This window comes from Salmo salar, chromosome ssa26, assembly GCF_905237065.1.
Source record: "Salmo salar chromosome ssa26, Ssal_v3.1, whole genome shotgun sequence".
NCBI lineage: Eukaryota > Metazoa > Chordata > Actinopteri > Salmoniformes > Salmonidae > Salmo > Salmo salar.
The window spans coordinates 19,732,701-19,758,718 of NC_059467.1; the positions used below are offsets into that span (position 1 = coordinate 19,732,701).

The 26,018-nt window shown below is 45.8% G+C and overlaps 1 protein-coding gene across 7 annotated transcripts in view; it reads right to left on the reverse strand.

The window, feature by feature from the left end:
• Positions 1-1,580: 1,580 nt before the first annotated feature.
• LOC106587324 (zinc finger homeobox protein 3) overlaps positions 1,581-26,018 on the reverse strand; it is a 411,964-nt gene continuing 387,526 nt past the window's right edge. For 5 of the 7 annotated variants that reach the window (XM_045709036.1, XM_045709037.1, XM_045709040.1 and 2 more), the window contains 5 exons: positions 22,854-22,993; positions 21,808-22,008; positions 15,384-15,510; positions 9,461-15,019; positions 1,581-8,306 (listed from right to left, as the gene is read on the reverse strand). In XM_045709036.1, coding sequence (XP_045564992.1) covers positions 6,583-8,306; positions 9,461-15,019; positions 15,384-15,510; positions 21,808-22,008; positions 22,854-22,993 — 7,751 coding nt within the window. In that variant the 3' untranslated portion in view covers positions 1,581-6,582. The remainder of the gene's footprint in view (positions 8,307-9,460; positions 15,020-15,383; positions 15,511-21,807; positions 22,009-22,853; positions 22,994-26,018) is intronic. The other 2 variants (XM_045709041.1, XM_045709039.1) reach the window with 1 other exon arrangement.

Below are 26,018 nucleotides of genomic sequence, written 5' to 3' on the forward strand. Positions count from 1 at the left end.
ACTGCATGCCAAAAACTACACAGGATAACACTGAATATGATACCTACTCTAACACTAAATCAATGTCACATTCATATAAGTCTGATGTAATGGTGTAAACAATCCCTGTTGAAAGTGTTTTAGTGCTGATTCCAGACTGAGCAAATAAGAGGCAAATGCTAGGAAATGTATGGTTTTTGTGAGCTATATGTGGTAGCAGGTTCCTGGCCTATGGTTGGCTACAGGAGTTACTAGGTCTACTTGGACCAGAGTGAGTCGTCTCTTGGCCTCCAGGTTGCTCATTAGGAATCATAGAACATCCTGTCCCCGCAGCCCTCTGAAAGGTCTCTTTTAGAGTCACATATTTAGAGAGTTGGGCCAACTTTTACAATGTTGAATATTGTTCTAATTCTAGACATTGTTATATAGCATTGTTTAAATCATAGAGATCATACCAAATTACTATTGAAATGTAGCATTCTAATTCTAAGGTTTAAATATTCCCCATGTAATGTTAATGGGGAGCTAACATGGCTGCCATAGAATGTTGTAGTGTCATGTAAATGCATCATAATGCAGAAACCACATTGGCCCAACTCTCTAAATACATGGCTCTGGTCTCGTTGTGCCATGTGTGATCTGGCTCTGGTCTCATTGTGCCATGTGTGATCAGGTACAAGCTAGTTTGCCTTTAATTCTCACATCCTCATTCCAATAGTCATCAAAACACATGTAAAACAATGACACACACAGACACTCACGCTAGCAAATACTCCATTAAAATGCGCACATGTAGCGCATTCTCAAGGCTGAGAGCTGCAAGCAGCACACACAAGCACTAATAATTAGAAATCCAAGCTTCTCAATGACTTCATTTTCAAATGAGTGCCCAGTAGTAATACGCAATGCACTTGAGTTCCAACATCAGTCAAAAGGAATTAAAAAGTACTGCTGTTCACAATATATTCACTTGGAGTTATAATTTTTCTCAGCCTTAATCAACTTGAATTAGTCACAAACAGCCACTTCTAATTAAGTGAGATCCTGCATTCGTTCCTTAATATGTTTTAATTAATCATGTCCAGAGAGCATCCCTACCAGGGAGCTAAATATGAAGGATGATACATCTCAGGGCATGGAAGATTTAGAAGAGGCTAAAGGGATCTGACAAGATCACACTTTTATGCATCAATTAAAACAATGACGATGCAAATGATGTTTTAAGATCATTATTACCCTTAATGAGATACAAATGTGAAGGATAAGGTTTGATAAAAATAGATATTATGGAGAATACTGCTAAGCTATGGCTGTGTGAGGTTGCTGTATTTCAACTCTACACTGTAAATACAGAAGAAAGCATAAAAGGGTCAAATGCTCATGGTTGGTACAGAGAGTGCAGCTATAGTAGTATCAACGTGTACCACTCATTCATGGCAGGAAAGGCATTGATTTGAGCTAAATGTACAAACTGCTATTCAGGGTTCAACGTTCTCTCTCTGTATGTGACACTTGACTTTTGCACTCTTCATCTGCAGTCTATGAATGATGCAATACAACTGAATTCAAACAAAACACACAAGGATGAGGCACACAAGTAATGCATTTTATGCTCATACTTTTTTAATGTATCACAATGAGCAAGAAACATACTTGATGAAATATTTTCAAAGGAGTATATTCAATTACCATCTACAATCAACTTAACTAGGACAACAAGGTTTTTGTGACAAAAGTTTCTTTAAAAGTCTGAAGTTCCATGTGGTTTTATGTATGTTAGTTTCCATGTAATTTGGTACAGTTTGGAAATCTTCATCATATAATTACAGTAACAAAAAAGCTAACAAGACTACAGTATAGAAAAGACATCAAGAACAACATTTTTGGTTTAACTTGCTCTTTTTTGTACATTGCAAGGCTGTTTTTTCTACCCTCAGTGGGCTGCCTGGAGCCACGGAGCCATGCTTGTGAGGCTCGGAGGAGGAATAATTCAAGGAAACAAAAAGAAAAAGAAAATGCATTAAAAAAACATTGTGGCACCAGGAGTCACAAAAGGAACAGAGAGAGCTCCAAGTAACAGTTCATCTTTGAAGTTGGAGCAAATGGTTTGTTTGGTTGTTTGTTAGTTTGGTTGTTAATTTTGGTTGATTCGCTTTTTTTGTGTGTAACTGCCTCTTTAGGAATGACAGCCTAGAAAACCCTTCCCCTTTCTCTCTGGTTCATTTCTCTTTTTGGTTGGTGGGATGAACAGAGAGAGGGGCGAGCCGCCATCTGACCGGAGAGATTATACTTGTCCATCAGCGAGACAAGCAGGAGGAAATGAAACAGGTAGCAACAACATGAACCGGGAGAAATGAAGCGAGTATCTGTCCATCCCCGTCCAGAAGTGCGGAAACATGTCCGTAAAAGAGCAGAAGCAGAGGCAGAGCTGGAGAAGAGAGAGAGAGACAGACAGAGCAACAAGGAAGCAGCTGGAGCCACTATAGTTCAGCTTCTTTATCTAATGTCTTTCCTCTCTGTGTCACATGTCCACTGGTTCCAGAGTCCATTCCCATCTCAGAGATGTAAGCAAATATGGTTGTGATATTAAAGCCGCCTTGAGCCTGCCTTTGGCTCCCATGCCCAGTTTTGGTGTGCCCACAGCCTTTCCTGTCCTCTCAGCAAGATCTCCAAAGTTTCCCAGAGTTCATTTCTTCTTTTCATTCCTTCTTTATCATTTCAAACAAAAAAGTTGATGTCTTGTTTTAAATATATCTATATCTGTATACATGTTCATTTTCACAGTGGGCAAAAGATGACCTCTACAGCAAAACCTTGTTTTTTACTTTCTTTGTAATTGTCCATGAAAATCAAGTATCCCAATGTGAGTCAAAGGATCTCAGTTATCTATTGTTTTGTGCCACAATAAAATATACACTTATCTGGGGCACAAATTGTAATTTTAATTTTTGTTTTTAACTGCATAAAGCTTTGGCCACATTCATATATTCAATCAAAATAAAAACTGCTCAGTGCTTCGGTATCGTCGTTCTCCTCTTTTTGATTTTTGTTAACTTTAAAATTCAAATTTTCTAAAACTTCACCACTTTATTCATAATCCAGCTTTCGGTTCAGTACGTTTTGGTGCGTAAATAAAAGTACAGTATAAAATAAAATGTATAAAAACTCAAAACTGATGCTGGCTCTTATGAAACACACTCACACGCACACATACAAACTCTCACACACAGTCCATGCTGGCTGAATCTGTTGTGAAGAAGACCATGACCGTCTTTCACAAAAGAGCCCAAAACAAAGATTACACTTTGGAAATAAGAGATCAAACAGTGTCAAAAAAGACAAACAAATATAAGAACATTATTACACCATAAAGTGGCCAGGTCATAGAATAAAGTTTTTTTTTTTAATTCAGCAATTGAAATTAAAGCTAGTGTTAATTTATATGAGGAAAAGTAATATACAGAAACTAAAATAACATACAAATAGTTATAAGAAAATAATAATACATGTCTGACATCTGAAAACCAAAATAAAGCAAACGCATTCAAGAATAAACTGTACAACATTAGAATTCTCAAAAAATAATCATATGAACAATATTCTAGAGAACAGGACTAGAGGAGTGGCAAGCTTGCAGACCAAATCAACCGAATTTCAACAGCATGCGTAAGGAAGTATTAACACCAAATGACATTGCTCTGCAAGACGTAACACTTTTAACACACTTCCTAGATTGCAGCTTTGTATCAATTAGGGCAAATACACTTGCTATACACTAGTGGCCGAAAACCAGTTATTCACAAATTTAAATATGCCTTGGTTTTGGTGTAAAGGAATTAAATAAAAGTTTTTCATCTATGAGAGAGTGGGGATAATTAAGCACATCCATTTCCACTGCTATAAGATGGAGCGAGTGACCTCTTTGGACATGAAGGCATGACATACCTCTTAACTACAGTATCTGAACACAAGGGACATCTTCAAAAAAAACTCCTGCTTTTTCCAGATTTATAACGCTTTGGAATGAAGACATCCCTTAGAAACCTGTAATCAACATCGTGCGTGAAAATGGCTTTACGCCCTGCAGACACCTGGGGCAAGTCACAATTGGATGTCCCAGGAAGTTGGGCCGGCACTCCAGACTTATCAAAACAGCCATTATTTCCTTCTGAGACTTGTAAGTTGAGAGGCATGATGATGTAACCTATGAGACGCGTCAGTACCAGATGTATTATATACATTTTTTGGTAACCACTATTACTTGCTGATCAAGTGAGTAACAAACTTAACTGGAAGGAGGGGTTCTTATCAACTTTCCATGCCAGACACATAATGACAGATCTAGGTAATTTTGTTCAGCAAACAGAATGCTAACTTTACACAACAGCTTACAGTCACCTTAGAAATGAGAAGAAATAATAATAATTCAAATTAATTCAAATGAAATCAGTCCTTGCTTAAGAAAACACTTTGATGTGATATTTGGAATGCACTGTTCTATACTAATGTTATATATCATTGGCTTTAAACATTGGTCTGTTCAAAAAGAAAATCGGCAAAAATGTCCTTTGGAACATATATTCACAGTCTTCAAAGTTCCGTTTTTGCAAGAAGAAAAAAAAAGATGTCGCAGAGGCAAGAAAATGGTTTATTGTTGTTTTAGTTAAAGCTTAGCCAAAAAGCAAAATGAGCATGCATCTAGCTAGGTATTCTTTTTTCAAAATTCTACATTAGCAGCAAAACGTATGTCCTTGAAGGCCAGACCTTATACATTTTCTTTAAAAAAAAGTACTTTTTGTGAGTGACAGAAAAGTTCAAACAAAGATTTATAACCTCTATCTTACAAACTGCAATGGCTCTGTAACGGTGCTACTCCACAATGCAAGGACAAGGGCCCTTTTTTGGTTTTTGGTATTCTTGGTATTTTACGTAAAAAAGCCACCCGTCTGCTTGCAAAGAAGCAAAAACGGCAACTCTGATGCGTACTCCTTTATTTTAAAACTTTGTTTTCTTTCCTCTAAAAACAGCAACAAATTCTCAAGTATAAAGAAGCCTCTTTTCTCATCTTTATGCACCAATGGTGAAAGTGTTTAGTCTTTGGATTTTCTTTTTGTTTTAAAGCGTGAGAATTATTATTATTATTATTATTATTCTTTTTTAATTTTCATCTATGACAACAACAACGTAAAGTCTAAATGAAAATAAAGCCGAAGAAAGACTGTAGCCACACTACAGGAAGAACAAAAGGCCTGCTTCGTAGTGCACGAGGAGGAGTAACTATCTCCATATCTACAAATGCAGGGGAGGAGAAAAACAAAGTGAGGAGAGAGAGAAACAAGTAAAGTGAGAATTATGAGTCAGACAGTGTTAAGTGCACAAAGGTAACAGAAATAAAAGTAAATATTGTTTAACATTTCACCCCAGGTCTTTTTTTCTTTTTTGGTTAGTACCATACCAACCAAAACAGAGAGAAAAAACATTTTGAAAGAGAGGATCCTGCCTAGTGGGAGAGTGGCAGTTGGGTGAACGTTAGCCAAGAAGCCGAGAATAAGACAGAAATAAAGTTTAGATAAGTTACTGCTCCATAATCTAGTCTATCGGAATGACCAAGACAACATCAAATGAAGCGCCTTAAAGTTGGACGATACAAAAGCTAAATGTACACAAAGTTTTTTTTCAATCTACCATACTGTTTAAATTCATTTCCAATGCAACAATCTACTTAACACCAAAAATCTTCATATCTATCATAAATACAGAAAGTTTTTTTTATCAAAAAAATCTTTTTTATCCCCCATCAACATGTCTGCAATGCTCTCCGTGTCTGGGTAAAATGGGATTGCTAAACTTCCCCCTTTAAGTGTATTTCAAATGTTTAAAATCAGCAGATCAGCTACCCTTTTAAATGCCCAGAAAGCTATGCCTTTATGATATTTTCCCTCATTTTAAAACTTTCTGTCATTAAAATCAATTTCTGGAGAAAAAAACACAAATGTTTCTCCTGTTCGGAACAAAAGGTGTAAAACAATGAATTTCTGTAACAGAAAAACGTCTGTGAGCTGTTGACCTGAGAATAAAATAGACATTACATTATTCTTTTTACTTTTGCAAGCCATTGGTATTTGAACGCTTTGACAGCAGAAAACTGTTAGACTATTCTCCCATACAGTACATACTGGCTTTTTGTGACTGTGCTATTAAGTGGAAATAATTACACAAACAAGGGACAGCTTGTTGACTTTGTCAAAAGGGTTCTTGGGCCATTTAACAACTTTGAGGCAGTCCATTGCTATACAGCATTCCTCTATCATTACCCAAAACTTAACTGCAGTGATCTTTTCTATTCTTATACATATAAATGTATATATTTCAGTTGAAAGAAATGAAAACCAGCATGTTGATATGGGAAAACAATCCACTAACATTTAAATTTTTGGTTACAAGCTTTGGAATTGCAGTTAGTCTTTACACATCTTTTTCTGAAATTGTTTTGTATACTTTTAAACGTATTTTAACATCGCTGCTTTTTTGTTTGTTTTTTCCCATTTGTGTTTTTTTTTGTCTTTTGCGTTTTTAAAATATTGTCCATCACCGAAAGCTCTTTTACAATCTGATGGAGTCCGTTCCTACACTAGCAAGATTACTACTACAACTACTACTGTCTTTGAGACAGCCGGGCTGTTGCGGCACCTCCGCCGTCCTGCCCAGCCTGTCTGCTGACTTCTGACTGCTGTCAGAGTCAGACTCGTCGGTAAAGACGTCTGTTGGTATCGAGGTCTGAACTCCTGAGGTGCTCAATGAACTTGAGGTAACCGTTGAATGTGAGGATACTGGAGGAAAAGAAGAAGAAGGAGTGGCATTGGGCTTCCCAGCTAAAGCTCTGGAGAAAGGGGCCTGGGGCCAGGGTTTGCCGGCAGCTGTGGTGTTGAGTGGGGTGGCAGAGGAGGAGCACAAGGATGAAGAGACAGAGGAGGACGGCATGGTGGCTGATGTCGTTGGCGGGGGAGGGGGGGTGCTGATGAGATGAGTGGCAGACTGCGAGGTAGATGCGGTGTTAGGATCGGGGAAGCAGGCTGAAGAGTGAGGTAATAAACTAGTAGCGTGCTCTTTGGCATTTCTGGCTGATCGCTTGATTGTTCTGTGTTTGTGCAAAGCCGAATCCAGGTGTTGACTAAGCGCTTTGTCCCCATCCAACGTGGTGTCGCAGGCCAGGCAGTCGTAGAGGCTGCCCACCCCTGCACCTGCGCCACTGGGGACACGCAGCAACACCTCTTGCAGGTTTGCCACAGACTGACCGAAAAAGCAGATAGACTTCAGGTGATTGACGGCCGCTTCTTCCTTGCTGAAGACTGCTTGACATTTGCGACACGCCAGCCTGTACTGCACCTTGGGGACGATGTACTGGTCTAGCAGGGGGTCTGCGACTTTGCCATCCATCTCGTTCTGCTTGGAGGGTAGGTTATTGTGAGAGAAGGAGGAGGAGGAAGAAGAGGTCTCTCTGTGGGGGTTGCCTTTCTGCTCCTCTGTTTTCGCTGGATCTTTGGCAGATTCTTTGCGGTCCCCCAAGGGTTGAGGGGGAACTGGAGTTTGGCTCGCTTTGGGTTGCTGGATCTGCTGAAGCTGCTGCTGCTGCTGCTGTAGCGCCTCCTGCAGGCTCTGCTGATATTGCTGGTAGTGCTGAAGCAGGGACCCTGGGGACAGGCCCATCAGCGCTTGGGACAATGTTGGGTTGTAGGGGAACATGCTTTCCATGCCGTACATTGGCTGCAGATAGCCGCCTTGGAGAGCTCCAGGTATCTGCGGCGCGTAATACGGGGAAAATCCAGGCATGAAGTAGGGCAGGAACTGACTAGTCAGTAGAGCTGTAGGGTCCGATGCCAAGGCAGCCTGCAGGGCCTGGAGCTGGGCAGGGTCCACCACATACTCCATACCCGGTGTGGGCATGGAGGTGGCGGGCACAGCTGCATCTTGTTTTTCTTTCTTGGTGCTGGCAGCAGAGGTGGATGGGGCTGGGGTGCATCCTGTGGAGGATGGCGTTGAGGGCTTCTCTGTCTTCTCCTTGTGGTGGGGCTTCTCCTTCTCTCTTGACCTCTCAGCATTACGCTCTTTGGGGTGTTCAGGCCGGGAGCCTGACTGGGTTGTTGTGGTGGTGGAGGTGGAAGTAGGGCTGGAGTGGGCGACAGATGTGTTGGCCTGTGCTGGGCTAGGTGATGCCAAGGAGGAGGAGGAGGGAGGCTTGTTGGGTAATCCAGATGTAGGGAGGCTGGGTGAAGGAACACTGGCACCAGGCATGTTCAGGAGGTTTGGAGGTTTGGGAGGAGTTAAAGCTAGAGGAGATGAAACAGAGAAATGGGAGAATTCAGAGTTAGAGGGGGATTCAAGACATTAGTTATTCATAGATGCATGTATGTGTTTTTCTAAGGTGTTCCAGAGAGCTACTGTACGCACTAATTATTCTAGCTCAGTGCATTAAAAACTGAGCACTTTATTGAAGATAAATGGTAATTAATTTCATTGCATTTGCTGATTCAACGTTAGCCAATTAGAAACTCAGCCTTTCCAGGAAGGCCCATGAGAAGAGGTCTCAATCACAATATTTACTAGAGTTAACCAATCAAGAAGTAGCTGGGCAATAATAAAGAAAACAGACAAACTGAGGATTTAGATACATCTTAACATAATAAGGACTCTAGGAACTACTACTTCAAACATGTGCAAATGGTTTCTTTACATAAAGTATGACACTGACCTTTAAACAAACTTAGGAAATCAAAACGTAATTTAAATGATAATAAGGTCAAGTACTACTAATGTTCCCAAGGTCAAAGAGGTTTGAGGAAGTGAGCGATTAGTATTCATTTGAGGACTTTGTTTAATGTTCTCTAACTGAGTGGTAACAGTTCAAGTAGATCATAAAGTTGACAGCAGATGTCTGAAGATGCTCATTCTGATTTTATATTGTATTTGTTTGTTGTAGTAGCGTCTCTCCAATAACGCAGGCCAACACTGTCAAATGAACGAAATGAATGACTTTTACTAGAATGCATGATTCATTATGAAATACAACGTGATGTAAAAATAACCTGCTTACAGGTGCCTGGCAAATCCAGATTAAAATGGAAGGTGCCCTCACACTTTTATATTGTATTACATGTATGTATTCCAATGTGAATATTTCCACATGACAGATCGATTGATGACAAGGGTATTTCATCTGAAGAAGGTCGAAACGTTACATACTGGAAAATGTAGGAGAAATTCAGAGCCCTATTTAATCCAAAGTGCTTACTAGTTTTCCCAGTTAAGACCTAGTTAATGGTTTTACTTGAATGAGACCCTACATTTCCCTCTCCATACTGGTACAGCACTTCTTTTCAGTTATGAATATGACAAAATATTACATTTGATCCAAGAGTGCTTCATCGGTTTAAGACACCTTGGATGAAACGGTGATCTATGTGACGTCTGAGCGATGACATACCTGAGTTTGATGAGTTAAAGCCAGGTAGGGAGGTGCTTCCGACACCTGGCAGAAGTCCAGGGGGCATCCCTTGCAGATTTGAATAGGCAGACTGAAGGTTCAGGGCCTGCAGGGCGGGGCTATCAAAGATCCCCTGCTGCTGCATGGCTTGCTGCTGTGCCAGTCCCAGGACCTCATTGGCTTTCTTGATGCGGTCCATCTCCTGCTGGGCCATCAGCTGGCGGACAGTGGCTGGGTCAAAGTACTCCTTCTCCTTGTCCAGTTGACTCCCAATGGTGTCCTTTACCTTGGTGATGTGTTGCGCAGAGAAGATGTGATCTCGCACGGAGAGACGGGCACTGTACTTGACACTGCACAAAGAGCACTCCGTCTTCGGCCCCTCGTAGGATGTGTGGTTGATCCCGAAGTGCTTAGCCATGCTGAGCTTGGCCTTTTTCTCCTTGGCGCGAGCATTCTGGAACCACACCTGAACCACCCTCTTTGGAAGTCCAATATCATTGCCAAGTACCTCACACTCCAGCATGGTAGGTGTCCTGTAGTCATTGAAGCAGGACTTGAGCAGCTTCAGCTGGAGGTTAGTCATCTGAGTTCGGAAGCGCTTTTGGCCAGGACGGTCTCCACTGTCAATGCTCCTGCTGCCGGAAGCTCCGGGGCTTGGTGAGCAGGGATCAGCCAGACTGGAGGTCTCACTGTAGTCAATTATATTCTCATTTTCATAGTCTCTAGCATAATAGCTTGTCGCAGGGCTCACCAGCCCTGAGGACATCTGGTCGTCATTTTCAAGGGAGGGGGCTGTACCCACAGACTTAGACAGGTAATCACCACTATTTTGACCATGCTTTTGATCAGCACTGTCATTGTCAGCATTGGCCTCATCACCAGTGGTGGTATCTGTGATGGCCGTATTCACTGAAGAACAGTCGTCATTATCAAGTTTGTTCTGGTCAAAGCTAAGGTTGACAGAGGACATAGATGGACTCTCAAAGTCCTCCATTCCTCCTTCAACTTTAATGGATGAAGGGCTCAAAAGGGCCCTGGGAGACAAGTCCATGTTTTTGCTCACTGGTGACAGAGAGGAGCATTGTCCATCATTGTTAGAAGGGGCAAGCTGGGAATAGCTGGAGATATCCAGAGGATCCATCTTCATTTGCATCCCTTCCTCAGTGAACATGCCAGAGAGAGCTAGGTTGTAACCGGCACGTTTGGCTTCATGCCAATGGCGGGAACGGATATGTGCCTCTAGTGCAGTTTTCGCCTTGAAGAGAGCACGACAAAAAGGGCATCGCCGGTGAGCTTGAGCAGGCCCTACAGCCCGAAACTGCCCCTTCCTTTCCCTGGCTCTGGTATTTTGGAACCAAACTTGCACAACCCTCTTCTTCAGTCCCACCTCATGAGCGATGTGGTCAAGCATTTTACGAGTGGGGTTTGAGTCCAACAGGTATTTCTGATAGAGGATCTCCAGCTGCTCAGGTGTGATGGTAGTCCTTAGGCGCTTGTCTCTTTGTGGCTCCTCCCCACTGTTGGTGCTGTCATTCTCTCCTGGGCTAGTGCCTGCTTTCTCCTCCAACTTCCTCTTCAGGGAGTTCATGGTGGAGGTGGGTGTTGATGGAGAGGTGGCAGAGCTGCTTGGGATCTGTGGCATAGCCCCAGAGAGGAGTTGACTGGCCAACAGGGGATTGCTAGGATCAAACAACATGAAGGGCATGTCCATTGGGCGGTCCAAGAACTGAGGGTGGATGAATTGGTTTTGCACAGAGAGGAAGTGGAGTTGCTGGTGCTCCTGCCAGTGCTCAAAGGATGGGAAGCCAAGCTTGCACTGCTCACATTGGTATTGGATCATTTGCTGTGCCAGCTGTTGCTGTGATGCAGAGCTCATGTGAGGGTTGAGGCCCATGTGGGAGCTCTGAGAAGCTCTCTCAGCCTGGCTTGTCTGAGAGGCTGAGGGACCACACTCACGTTGCTGCTGAGAGAGGGAAGGAGAAGAATGCTTGTTTGTCTTTGGGGCTGTTTGTGGCTTCTCATCTCGGGCTTCTCTTCTCTGATGTTGAGTCTCAGATTGGGGCTGATGCACAGTCTCCTGTTTGATGGTGGTCTGGTGCTCACGTGGATCTGAGGACATTTCAGCCAAATGTTTGGGCTTCTCATCATAAGAGTTTGATGTGTTAGCTGGTGAGGCTTCCTCCTTCTCAGAGGATGAGAGGTGGGAGAAAGCTGAGGTGGAGGGAGGGAGAGGGCAGAGGCTTGAGGAAGAAGGCATAGGGGTGTGACAGGAGGACCCAGAGGGGGTGTAGTATTCATGAGAAAGATCCATAGAGTCCTCGTTTTGGCTGTCGTATTGCCCGTCATCGTCTTCATCTTTGTAACACAGCTTCTTTTGGTGCTTTATGAGGTCAAATATACGCTGGAAAACCAGACTGCATTTCTTGCACTGGTAGTTCAGGTTGGTGGTGCGAATGTAACGGTCATTGGACAGTTCTCTTCGTTCACCATCTTTACTTCCATCCCCCTGGTTTTCATAATTCTTGCGTGCCTTCTGACGAGCATTTTGGAACCACACCACAATGACACGGGTGGGGAGGCTCAGAAGGTTGGAGAGCTGTTCAAATTCATCATCTTTGGGGTAGGCGTTAGCATCAAAGAAGTCCTGAAGCACCCGCAATTGGTAGTCTGTAAACCTTGTTCTTGAGGATCTTTTACTCCCATAACATTCCTGTCTTTGAGGCTCAGGGGAAGGGGGTTTAGAGTCAATTTTGGTATCCTCCATAGTGGTAATGGGTGGGTTGTTGAAGTTGTAGGGTGAGTCTTTGTTGCGCTGGCGCTCTTTGAAGAGGGTGTTGCGGAACCAGTGTTTGATGACTTTCTGGGGTAGCCCTGACTTATCTGCCATCTCTTTAATCTGCTCCTCATTGGGGGAGTTGTTGATGTCAAAATACTGCCGAAGGACCCTAAGCTGGTCATCAGTGATACGTGTCCGGGGCCTCTTATTCTGCTGCTGCTGTAGCATGGCTGGTGTAAGTTGCTGTTGGTAAAGCTGGGCCAGATCATTAGCCAGTGACTGTGACTCCACAGATGACATCTGGGATTGCATTTGGGAGGGCATGGACTGTAGAGACATTGACTGCATCATGAGTGGTGAGAAGAGGGGCATATCCATTGGCATGGGAATTTGAGCCATTTGAACAGGAGGCTGTGGGGTCGACACAGTTGGGGGTGTGATGGAGGGAGCAGAGACAGGAATATTTGGTGTTGGGGCTCTCTGCGGAGGGGGTGGAGGTGGAGGAGGAGGAGGAGGAGGAGGAGGAGGTGCAGGAGCAGGAGGAGCAGCCTCTGGTGTCTGGGGTCTGAGTGGATACAGTTTGTCATACTGCTCTCTGTATTCCTTGGCAAATCTCTCCAGGGAGCGGAACGGGAAGAAGGCCTGATGGATGTGCTCCTGATGACTCTTCAGAATCAGTATGTTGGAAAATAGTTTTCCACAGGCCTCACATTCCAGCTTCTCCAATCCCTCAATGGGGTCCACCACTCTCGTGATCCCACCAGGCGTGCTTGTTCCAGCTGGTCCAGGCCCCGCTGGCTTCTTCTGAGCTTTCTGCTTGTTTTCATTGTATTGAATCACTAGCTCAAACCCAAAGTTCTCCAGAAGGGCTTTAGTGGCATTTCCACGAGCATCTGAAGCAATCCTTGGTGGAGGAAAGCCAGGATCGTGGTTGGAGTTCATTGCAGTCTGTTGCATATCCTTTTTTTCGTTTGACTTGTTGTCAGGGCTGTCTTTTGTGACATGTTCCTCAATCTTCTCTCTTAGGTCTTTTTCTCTTTGTATTTCCCTTTCTCTCTCTTGCTTCTCATTGTGGGCGGCAGCGGCCTTCTGCTTTTTCTCAGCCTGGTGAAGGAGATTGGCACTCTGCTGAAGCAAAGCCATCTGGCCCTGGGCCTGAGAATGGGCTTGGGCCTGCTGCTGTTGGTGCTGCTGCTGAAGGTGGTGGTGCATCAGCTGCTGTTGCAGGCAGCTCTGAGCCTGAGCCTGCTGGGCAGAGTTCTTCAGGTCCTCCAACAGAGAGTTGGCAGTGGAGCTTGACAGGCCAAGTGCAGAACTGTTGAGGTTCATCTCTGGATTCAGTTGGAATTCTGCTCCAGGGATGTAGAAAGGGAAGAGCAGCTGTTGTTGCTGCAGTGAGTGAAGAGCATCAGTTGTCATGGGGAAGTGCTGCAGAAGTGCTGGGTTGAAAAGCTGGGACTGGATGAGGGCAGCTTGCTGCTGGAGCTCTTGTTGGAGCTGGGCCTGGGCTTGAGCTTGGGCCTGAGCCAACTGCTGTTGCTGTTGCTGTTGAAGCTGCTGCTGCTGCTGCTGCTGTCCCCTTGCAGAGAGCATGTCTGCAAATTTCTTCTTTTTTGATTCATGGATTTCAGACGGATGACAAGTCATTGAGGAGTTCCCAAGGCTTTCAATGCTGTGAGACTGGCTCATGTGGTTGCCTCCAAGAATACTCTGTGTAGTCTGAGCCCCAGAAGAGCTGTGGTTGCTGGAGCTGGTTGTTGAGTTAGTAGCTGGGCTTGGGCTTGGAGTTGAAGTGTTGATGGAGGATCCACCGCCACTTAATCCAGAACCACTGCTGGAGCTGGTGTTTCCTCCTGCTGCTTCAAGCTTGGCTGCTCGGGCTTTGGTCTGGTGGAGGACAGAGCGCATGTGGATCTCTAGAGTAGAGCTCTGGCTGTAAGCCACGTTGCAAGTGGTGCACTTGAATGGTTTGTTGTCAGGGCTGCTGGTGGGCTCTGGTTGACCAGTGGTGGACTCCTGTAGGGCCCGCTTGACCTTGTGCAGGTGTGAGACAGAGTTGTAGTGAACCAGAAGAATGTTCTTCTGTGTGAATGACTCTTTGCACACTGTGCACTTGAAAGGACGAGATGGGTCCAGGAACTTCTCCATGGTAAAGTTAGGACCTTTCCTGAATGGCAGGGCACGCTTGGGCTCTGATCCAAAATCTTCTAGCAATGAGCCAGAGTCGCTACCTGTTGGGCTTTGCTTCTCCTCTTGGTCACTATCCTCTCCCTCTTTGTCATCTTCTCCCAGTCCTCCGTGGTCCTCTCCAAGTGATGGATCTCCCATGACCATAAGGTCTCCGTTCATCAGTAAGCCTCCATAGAGCTGTTGGATGTCAGCCTCGCTCAACTCTAGGTGGCTGGTCTCCAAATGTTTCTTCAAGGCCTGCAGGGTCCTGAAGCTGCGTTGACAGAGGCAGCACATGGTGGCTGCTCTGATGACATGGTACTGCGAGTGCAGCTGCAGTTTCTCCACCGTCTTGAAGGCCAGGCTGCACTGGTTGCAGCGATACTTGTAGACATGCCGGTCCGAAACAGGCAGCTGAGGCCTTTTGTTGTGAACCTCGTTGAAGTGCACCTGGAGGGAGTTAGAGGACTTGAAGACCTGGTTACAGCCTTTCTTCCAACACAGGAATCCTGTGTCTTCCCTTCCAGACTGCTGATCATCCAGAGGTGACTTGTGAGCTTCAGCTATTTCTGTAGGCAGTGAGACCCCTTTCTCAGGCTCAGCATCTAAAGGTTCTGTCAATAAATAAAGAGAAAGAAAAAATGAATTAAAGAGGCTCCCACATAAGCAGAGTCTTCGTGCAAGAAAATGTAATTTCAACAGAGGACATCTTATCTCTACTTAGGAGTCCTTGACGCATGTATCATTTCAGAATCCCCAGGGAAGGGGGAGGTTGCAACACACAGAAGTAATAACTAATTCAGTCTCCTGCAGATGCAGGAATCATTATTTTTCCTTTGTTGTCAATGACGGCCTTGGCATGATCCCCTACATTTTCATTACATTTTCCAAAGGGAGAACCGTGCCATTACTATCCTTCACATATAAATGAAAGGAGGGACAATTAAAGCATAGGAAAATACATGGTGCTATACTGACCGGCTTGTTTCTTGATATCTTCAGAGCTGGAGTTAGCCGTGGCCTGTGGGGTGCTGCTTTGTGCCTCTCTGTCTGGGCCTGGTACTGGTATGAACATGCTTTCTGGCAGAACCTCTGATGCCGTCACCTGGTAAATCAAACACAAGACACATCCCATGTTAATTACTGTCTGGTTCTATTATACAACAGAGTTTCTGTAAGCTCACAAAAATATAATGTTATTATATATTCCTTCCATTTAAAACTGCACACATATTTTCCTGATGGAATTGATAGACATCTTAAAAAATCTCAGACACCCTTGCACAAGGTTTCTCTCTCACATGCACTCACTCACAAATAATCATATTACTTTTGACTTTATTTGCCATCCCTGGAATTTGCACTTTGATCACTGCTGGTGTTTTGTCATGTGACTGGAAAGTTCTGCTGCAGCCAATTAGTGAGATGGCCTGAAAAGCCTACCTTGGCCAACTGAAAAGCTTATTAGGCAATCTAATTGAATAATTATTCCATGAAAAAAGTGCATCTCATTCCAATGATAAGGACCAGAGCAGACAAGAGGCATTCTGGGTAATATAAGCACTATCAATTTGGGGAAATAGTCTGTGCCTTCCAACCCTGCATAAGTCACAATATAGTGGTTTAATGTCAGTTACGTTAAAGTTATTTCAGGTGCATTAAGAATACAAAATTAGAGCTACTATGGATAAATCCAAACATGAACAGGTTCAATAAAGATTTCTGAACAAATACGCAAAGAAATTACGTTTCAGGAGGAATGCTATGCATTTTTCCACTATACAATGGTTTAATTTGTTTCTACCATTTTAATTAGAACATTTCAAGGAGCAATGAATATTGATTAAAAAACTGCAGAGAAGCAGCCAGGTTTTCTTTGCTCTCAAAAGGTTGAAGTCAATCATGGGTGAATGACAGCCACCTCCCTCCATATTATCTCCCCCCACCCCTCCTTCTCTCCCATATCTCCCCCTCATAGCCCCTCTTTCCCCTTAAAGAAATGCAACAATTCATCAAATGCACTCATTAAGCGGCTCCTATTTAACAATAATCAGTGGTTGAGATTGGAAGAGGCCGGGAGATGAGGCACTGTCTGCTTCACCTTCCTTCAATTAACTCCCCAAACAGAATAATCAGCCTCACTCCCCACGCTGCATTTCAATTCACAGTACCCCAATGCACCCCACCCCTCTCCCTACTCCCCACAGTCTCTCCCCACCCCTCTCCCTACAGTCTCTCCCCACCCCTCTCCCTACTCCCCACAGTCTCTCCCCACCCCTCTCCCTACAGTCTCTCCCCACCCCTCTCCCTACAGTCTCTCCCCACCCCTCTCCCTACAGTCTCTCCCCACCCCTCTCCCTACAGTCTCTCCCCACCCCTCTCCCTACAGTCTCTCCCCACCCCTCTCCCTACAGTCTCTCCCCACCCCTCTCCCTACAGTCTCTCCCCACCCCTCTCCCTACAGTCTCTCCCCCACCCCTCTCCCTACAGTCTCTCCTCTCCCTACTCCCCACAGTCTCTCCCCACCCCTCTCCCTACAGTCTCTCCCCACCCCTCTCCCTACAGTCTCTCCCCACCCCTCTCCCTAGTCTCTCCCCACCCCTCTCCCTACAGTCTCTCCCCACCCCTCTCCCTACTCCCCCACAATCTCTCCCCACCCCTCTCCCTACAGTCTCTCCCCCACCCCTCTCCCTACAGTCTCTCCTCTCCCTACAGTCTCTCCCCCACCCCTCTCCCTACAGTCTTTCCCCACCCCTCTCCATACACCCCACAGCCTCTCCCCACCCCTCTCCCTACAGTCTCTCCCCACCCCTCTCCCTAGTCTCTCCCCACCCCTCTCCCTAGTCTCTCCCCACCCCTCTCCCTACTCCCCAGTCTCTCCCCACCCCTCTCCCTACAGTCTCTCCCCACCCCTCTCCCCACAGTCTCTCCCCACCCCTCTCCCTACAGTCTCTCCCCACCCCTCTCCCTACAGTCTCTCCCCACCCCTCTCCCTACAGTCTCTCCCCACCCCTCTCCCTACAGTCTCTCCCCACCCCTCTCCCTACAGTCTCTCCCCACCCCTCTCCCTACAGTCTCTCCCCACCCCTCTCCCTACAGTCTCTCCCCACCCCTCTCCCTACAGTCTCTCCCCCACCCCTCTCCCTACTCCCCACAGTCTCTCCCCACCCCTCTCCCAAAGTCTCTCCCCACCCCTCTCCCTAGTCTCTCCCCACCCCTCTCCCTAGTCTCTCCCCACCCCTCTCCCTAGTCTCTCCCCACCCCTCTCCCTAGTCTCTCCCCACCCCTCTCCCTACAGTCTCTCCCCACACCTCTCCCTACAGTCTCTCCCCACCCCTCTCCCTACAGTCTCTCCCCCACTCCTCTCCCTAGTCTCTCCCCACCCCTCTCCCTACTCCCCCACAGTCTCTCCCCACCCCTCTCCGTGCCTCTATTAATCCTCTACCTCCATTTCAGGTTCTCCTTACTGCAATGGACCACCCTTCTTCTCTCCTACCACCCCATAATGGTCATCCTGGCTTTGCCTCTTTACTTAAATGTGGATGTGTGGATGATAACATCAAACGAAGCTATACAAAATGAAAAGGAAGAATCTAATTCAAATAGCTGTTTGACCTTTACTATCTAAAATAATACTCATATTCTTCAGAAATAATCAGTCAAATCTTATCAACATATATTTAACCTTAAGTCACCAGGAGTGATGTATAAAGGCATAATGGATTCACCTAGTCATATGAAACATAAAATAAACTGTTTACTCTGTGTACCTTTGGTCTGCTTCTAAAAGGAACAAACTCTCTGTCAGTCTGCAACTGGCAGTGTGTACTGCAAATAGTGACAATGAGGACATGTCTGTGAACAAAGCATGGCACACAGCTCCAAACAGACCCACTCTAGTCCTACACAAGGCCGAGTCCTCCTCAAGCAACAGCGGGTTTGCATAGGGCTCCAGGGTTAAGTGGAACAGTAAACATTCTCTAGTCCATCACTGTGCGATTAGTCTCATCAGAAATTCACTGGAAAATATTCAGATACTTTCTGTTTTCTTCTCCCTTCTTTCTTTCGCTCTCCTCCAAACAGAGAGTGGCAAATTAATGCAACCAGCATGGAGAATACCACAAATACAAAACACAGCAGCGATTTACATTACAAAGTGGACTGTTTCTAGACAACTGCTTCATTAGACGACGAGAGGCAAGAGCAGAGAGTATCCCAAGGTCACTTTTAATTTGGACCGCCTAATTGGCAAACATAGTTCAAAATGGCTATCATCTAGCCAGACTCAGAATTAATGAAGCACAATTATTTTCATTACCCCTATCTTAGACAGACAGAAAATGAGACATAGAATGAGAGAGGGAGGGGAGGAGAGAGGAAGAGAGGGAGCGAGAGAGGAGAGAGAGAGGGAGGGGTAACGGAAGGATGGGGCTGCAGGAGGGAGAGAGAGAGAGAGAGAGAGAGGGAGAGAGGGAGAGAGAGAGAGAGAGAACATGGTGGATAACAATGAAGGTTGAGAGAGTGTGTGCATCTTTATGCATGGTCGACATGAAATAAAAGTCTCCTATTTCAGAATTCATTAGGCTCGTCTGCTACACATGTGAAAAAAAAATAGAGTACCTTTCCATCTATATCCACCAGTAAAAATAAAAAAAGGTGCTGGTTTTAATGTGCATTATATTACCTATGGTTCTCTCCTGAGTCTTTGTAGGGGCTCAGTGCATTGTTATCTCTATAAAAGAAAAATACTGCTGCCTTCCATACTAAAGTGTTCGCCATTTGCTTTCTAGCTGGGCCAGAAAGATGGCTAGGCAGCTAGGCAGAGCACCGTTCTCCTGAATGATTGTCCAGCGAGTAATTCTGTTCCACAGGCAAGAACAAACGTCAACATTTGCACAGTCCTTTACAGGAAATCAAAGGAGAGAAAATAAAACCATATTTCCATTTAATGCTGATTAAAACAAAATGAGCTGAGTTCTTTCGCTGGGGTAATGTAGCAGAGGTAGACAGAGTCAATGTTGTAAATACTGATATTACAATTGTGTGAGTCTATATCTAACTTCAGAATGTATATTAATGCTTTAGGCTTTACATTTTTTGTATCACTCTGTGTGGAGATAGTTCCTAGATAGTGGTATATGTATAGGAAACGTTAGGGGTGATTATACAGACACACAGTCCCTATTGTCTCTTTGTGAAATTGGTGCATTCATTATTCACGTGAGATTTGAGGTTGGCACGGTAGATTAAAGAAATAGTGAATAATAATATTTCCATTGCATGAACTTGCATTTCATTAAAGGGAAAAAAAGTATTCATTAAATTTAAATTAATCTGTGTCACAATAACTTGAATATATTATTAATAAAAGCCTTTGTTTTGAATAGCGCTAAGGTGATCACAGACACAGAGAATATCAATGTGCTCCTGAGAATAAATGGACTGGAAGGTAAGAGAGCAGCTCATTTAGCAAACAACAGACTTATCTGTCTCTCTCCCCCCCTCACTATCTCAATTGACTACGATAAAAATGAGACCGAAAAAAGGGCTCATTGACCATAGGCACATTAGACAACGCCACATTAGAATATGGCTAAAGCATCTGAACCTAACCCCCATAATATCTGACTGGCAGTGAGTCAATGGGATGCCTTGGAGCCATTTCACAATTAACAGTTTCCTTTGTATTTTGATAAAGCTTCAAATGTCATCAATTTGGATGAGAGAAGACTGGAGAGACATGCTCCATTACAAACAGCCAGCCAGGCAGGCAGGCAGGGTGAGTAACAGATCCAGCCAGGCAGGCAGGCAGGGTGAGTAACAGATCCAGCCAGGCAGGCAGGCAGGGTGAGTAACAGATCTAGCCAGGCAGGCAGGCAGGGTGAGTAACAGATCCAGCCAGGCAGGCAGGCAGGCAGGCAGGCAGGGTGAGTAACAGATCCAGCCAGGCAGGCAGGCAGGCAGGGTGAGTAACAGATCCAGCCAGGCAGGCAGGGTGAGTAACAGATCCAGCCAGGCAGGCAGGGTGAGTAACAGATCTAGCCAGGCAGGCAGGCAGGCAGGCAGGGTGAGTAACAGATCCAGCCAGGCAGGCAGGCAGGCTGGGTGAGTAACAGATCCAGCCAGGCAGGCAGGGTGAGTAACAGATCCAGCCAGGCAGGCAGGGTGAGTAACAGATCCAGCCAGGCAGGCAGGCAGGCAGGGTGAGTAACAGATCCAGCCAGGCAGGCAGGAGGCAGGCAGGGTGAGTAACAGATCCAGCCAGGCAGGCAGGCAGGCTGGGTGAGTAACAGATCCAGCCAGGCAGGCAGGCAGGCAGGGTGAGTAACAGATCCAGCCAGGCAGGCAGGCAGGCAGGGTGAGTAACAGATCCAGCCAGGCAGGCAGACAGGGTGAGTAACAGTCATCTCTGGGCTGCAAAGAAGTGACACAGCTAAGGCCTCCGTTGGCCCTTGACCTGATGGGGCCCAGCCAGCCTGCCTGCATGGCCCTTTGTGTACAGACATACGCTACATGCGCTAAGCTCACACACGCAGAGAAACAAAAAGGCTGTGCATATTCCCATGGCCTCATCATCACTTCCCACAGAGAAAATAAATGACTAAACAGACACAATGGTTAATATAGATGTGGTAAAGGATGTATACTGTACAGGATGGGCTGGGTATTAAGGCTAGGTGGCAGAGCCATGACATCCTGTGTTGTGTTTCCTCTCAACGTATTCAGTGTGTTTAAAAAGGCCCTTGAAAACAAGATGTCATGAAGTCCCCATGCAATCCAGTGGCCATGGATTAGGAGGATAACAGTAATCAATGTACACATCTCAGAGGCAGGCGCCTGCCTGTAGCCTCACAAACAGAAAGACCACAATGCACCAGAAGAAAGGGAAGGAAAACCCAGCAAAAGGATTACGGACTGAACTACCTTGAACATCTCAAAACTATTTACAGCTGTTTAGCTTATAAAACACCATATTTGTACAATAGCTGATGTGTGGTGAGCCTTCTGGTATTAAATGGTTGCAGTGCATCACCCAAGTGGGTGGAAGAAGTGACTTTCCCCCATACTATGTAAAGCTCTTTGAGCACCTACTGTAGGTGGAAAGGCGCTATATAAATGCAATCAATTATTATCATTATTATTACAACAACAGTTGTGTTCACCCTATTTTACAGAGATGGATGTGTGCAGGAGGCTTGGCATTGATATTTTTGGATGGCTTCGTTTAGCTTGAGGGAATGTGCATTCCCTGTTTATAATTGAGCTGACTATTGGTATGTAACAGCATTGCAGGGGCCATGGTTAAATATTTCTAAAGAATACAATACCTAAGGATGAATGTATACACATACTGTATCCACAGTCCACACACACCCTAACACACACGAACACACACACGTACCGTGGCGATGAGCTTTTCCACACAGTCGGGCGCCACGCTGTGGAGGTGTGTGAGGTGGAACTGCAGATGGATCTTGTTGTTCAGCATGTCCTGGCAGAGCGGGCAGCGGAACATGGGCTGGACAGAGTGCTGCGTCATCACGTGCATTCTCAGGCGGTTCAGGTCCGTGTTGCTGAACTTGCAGTAGGGACATTGGTACATCTGGAGGAGAGGAGGAGAGGTGGGAGAGAGGAGGAAAGGGGGGAGAGAGGAGGAGAGGTGGGAGAGAGGAGGAGAGGTGGGAGAGAGGAGGAGAGGGGGGAGAGAGGAGGAAAGGGGGGAGAGAGGAGGAGAGGTGGGAGAGAGGAGGATAGGTGGGAGAGAGGAGGAAAGGGGGGAGATAGGAGGAAAGGGGGGAGAGAGGAGGAGAGGTGGGAGAGAGGAGGAGAGGGGGGAGAGAGGAGGAAAGGGGGGAGAGAGGAGGAGAAGTGGGAGAGAGGAGCACAGGGAGGTTAATGAGATGAGATGGAGAGCTGTAGGTCTGCTTTGTGAGAGAGAGGAGTTGGAATGGGAGGATGAATGGAGGAGTGTTGCCCCCTGTGTCTCTACCAGGCAGGTCCCTCTGATCATGGACCAGTGGGCAATACGGAGAGCAGCAGTCCTGGCACACACTTCAAAGCTCTCTCATCTGTCAAATACTATATTGATTTTCCACCTTTTGCACAATTAGCAATGCAACTGCAGCAGGAAAGCAAAACTAATTTTAAGGAGATTTCCAAAAAATCATGCATAATGCAAAAAGGCCCGTCTTTATTCAAATGTCTTTAAGAAAAATGCTTAGAAGTAGCTACGTCTTTACATTCCTTTTCTCAATTAATGTGTAAGTTTTACTGCTTATAATGAGGGCATGGTAATTGGGATGGGATAACCTTGAGTTGATTGGCAAGTTCAAATCGTTTGGGAACAGTGAGTCTTAATATGACCATCCTCTATAATTTAAGAAACCAACTTCTGGAAGTGGCAGCAGGCTGTGTGTTAAAGATAGAGCAGAAGGATTGGGCTGTTACCTGCTCCGCAGCAGCACTCTTCTCAGCCGTCCTGGGACGCTTGGAGGAGAGGGGGCTCCCTGTGGCCCCTGACCGTGAGGAGGGCCTCTTAGAGGGGTTCGGGGAGTCTGTCTGGTCCCTCTCTGACTGGCTGGATCCTGCTGCACGCACAAGCACGCGCGCACACACACACACACACACACACACACACACACACAAAGAAGAGAAGCAGACTCATCAAAGCAAGGTGAAGACTTGGCAGCCAGAGAACAAGTCAATCAATAAGTGTGGATAAAGGGCTTTGAAATGTCTTTCTTCAATGTGATATAACCGCGTTTAATGGGACTTGGGCAGGGAAGCAGTTGATCAGCCAACCCACAGCTCCCCGTCCAAACCACCAGTCTGTATACTTCTCCTCCCATGCCAATGAAGCAACACACAGCCAAGGTACTTTGACGGCCTGTTTCTCCCCATGTTGGATCGTTAGGACATCAGACAGCGCCACAGACGGCTAATCAAAACATTAGTTTGCCACATTGGGCAGCTTTAGGTTTCTCTCTACCTCAGATTTGCAGTTTGAAGTGGCGCTGGATATAAGGGATTCGCCAAACTTGAGACGAGGCAAACATCCCCTCGCACTCCAGCATTAAGGTAAAGAGATCAGTCCTCAGTTCAACTTCAAATGTGGCCGCTTTCTTTACTTAGTTTCTCCCAGGTACTCTTTACAGCTGCTCTTATACGGGTACCCAGCTCTGACTAACAGAGAGGTGTGTATTCATTCATATGGTTCCACTTACACAGATATGATAGAAATAACACCAACTATAAATAGTTGCATAACATTAGCACAGATTGTTATTGTTTACAATGGTAGATAGGTCCCCATTGATACAGTACATCCAATTAGCTAGGAAGAGGGCCTACTATAAGTGAGTGAATCTACTGCCAGACTTTCATCAAGAGGTGTAAACCTCAGCAATTCCCAACTGTATTTTCAATTTCTCGAATTCACACAATTATCAAAACAGACTGTCATGCTAGGCAAGGCCATGTATACTGCTGAGGTGGCTGTGGACTGGTTGAGAAGGGAGCAAGAAATTGGATTTTCGCTTTCAAAGCACTCATGACCAATGACCACATAAGCTTGCTCCTCATCAAAATACATTTCAGTTGAAATTGCTACCAAAGAGGGGTGAGGTCCTTGGATTCCTCTGCCAGGAATGAAATAGGAACAGTGACAGAGGAAGGAGAGGTGCAATTTGGCTTGGCAGTTAGAGCTTTAGAAGTTGTGGACCCAATATCCTCTGAAATCCTGCTGGAAACACTGACCTATAGCTTGACCCCGTTTGGGTAAATCCTCCTGCTCTTTGTGCCTACACAGCAAGTGAGTGCCAGTGCAACTCTCGACTTAATTGGAATTTCTGTAACCAGCTAAGCCTCCTCCAGTGGTTTGTGGGTTGGGCCAAGTGGACTGTGACAATGAGAGAGTGGATAGAGAGACTCATTCACACCCCAGCCCCTCACAACCCAACTGTGGGTTCCCCCCTTCACAACCCAACACGGGCACCAGGCTTCACAACCACAACACGCCATTCAGCTCTTAGCTAGAGCAGGAATTTTGAGGAGAAACAAAAGCTTTTTCCAAAACTCCCTTGGGGGGTTCAATAGGGAATTAGCCTACTGATTAGTATCCATATGCACCACAGGATGTACAAGACAGCCATGCTTTGGTACACACAGTGGGCTGAAATGTAAACAGCGGCTAATTGTCAGGTACCTGCCCATCTCAGGCAGGAATACCCCCTCTCTACTGTCACTGCAGGCTCCAGTGTGCTCTGCTCTACTAGCCGGCTGGACGTATCACACAGCTAATCCTTTTAATGCAACCTGCAGCAGCATTAACAATGCAGCCAGACTCTCCTTGCCTCCCGCTCCCTCTCTGTCTCCACTGAGCCAGGCCCCACAACAAGAAGCTTCTGCTCAGCTAACCAGAGAGGAGAGCACTCCCTGTTAGAAAGCCAAAAGAGAGAGAGGGAGAGAAAGAGAGGGAGGGCGGTAGACAGAGAGAGAGAGAAATAAAGCCAAACAAAATGGGAGCGGCAAACAGAAAAGAATCACAGCTGAGTAAAAATACTCAGCTAAGCCGGCGCTCGTAAAGGAGCTAAATCCACACGGAGCCAGGGGAGCCAGAGCACCACAGGGCCCCGCCGCCAGCGGAAAGAATTCACTGTGAAACTTAAGGAGGTGTCTTGCCGGCCCTTAACAAGGCCATAAAGAGTTACATTTGGCCTGATTTGTACAGTCCTGGAAGGGCAAATTGAGAACAGGGGGCATTGGGAAGGGGCGAGGGGGGTCAGGTTAAGCGGGGCTGACCACGCTCCTGCTCCAGACATTAAAATGTCAGCTCCAATCAGGCCGGGGGCAGCTGAGCTGATTACCCAGTGGGGGCCCAGCCTTGGCTTTGGTCAGAGCAGCCTGCTAGATCTCCCAGAGACACTGAGATCGGCAAGGGAGGCCCTATTTGGTCCAGTCAGACACAATCCCATTAAACACATCAACCAATAAACAAAGGAAATGTTAAACAAAGGCACCTCCCCATTCCCTGACATTAACCTCTCAGTCATGAACTGTCCTCACCACTTCCTCCACTTCACTACACTTCACTGCCTCTTCACTCACTGCCCCCTGTGCTCACTTCTCCTCTCTCCCTATCTCTCTTTCCTGGCCCACTCACTCTCTGGTGGTAGTCCCACCCCCCCGTGTTAAAAGACTATGAGGTAAGCCCTCCTACCAGATCAGGTCCTTGCTGCCTTGCTAAGCGATTAGTTGTCTCAGAAATCAGACTCTAACTGCTCACTATCAGAGTGGAAATCAGGCCCATAAATGCCCATATGTGGCCAGGCCTTCAGTACAGGGCAAACAGCTGGAGAAGGGGAAGCAGCTGAAGCCTGCTCTGCTCAGAGAGGCAGCGTTACTGGACAACAGTCTTCAATGAGGCTGATATGATCAATCAGGCCAGAGTAATGGACAACATAATGCATGGGCTATTGAGTCCCGAGGCCAACACATTTAATACCTATATTAAACAATATACAAGAAGCCCTCAAACAACAACCAGCAGCTGCCTGGGTCTACCAGTGTATAATGTATGTGGGTGTACACGTACAGTGTGTGTGTGTACACGTA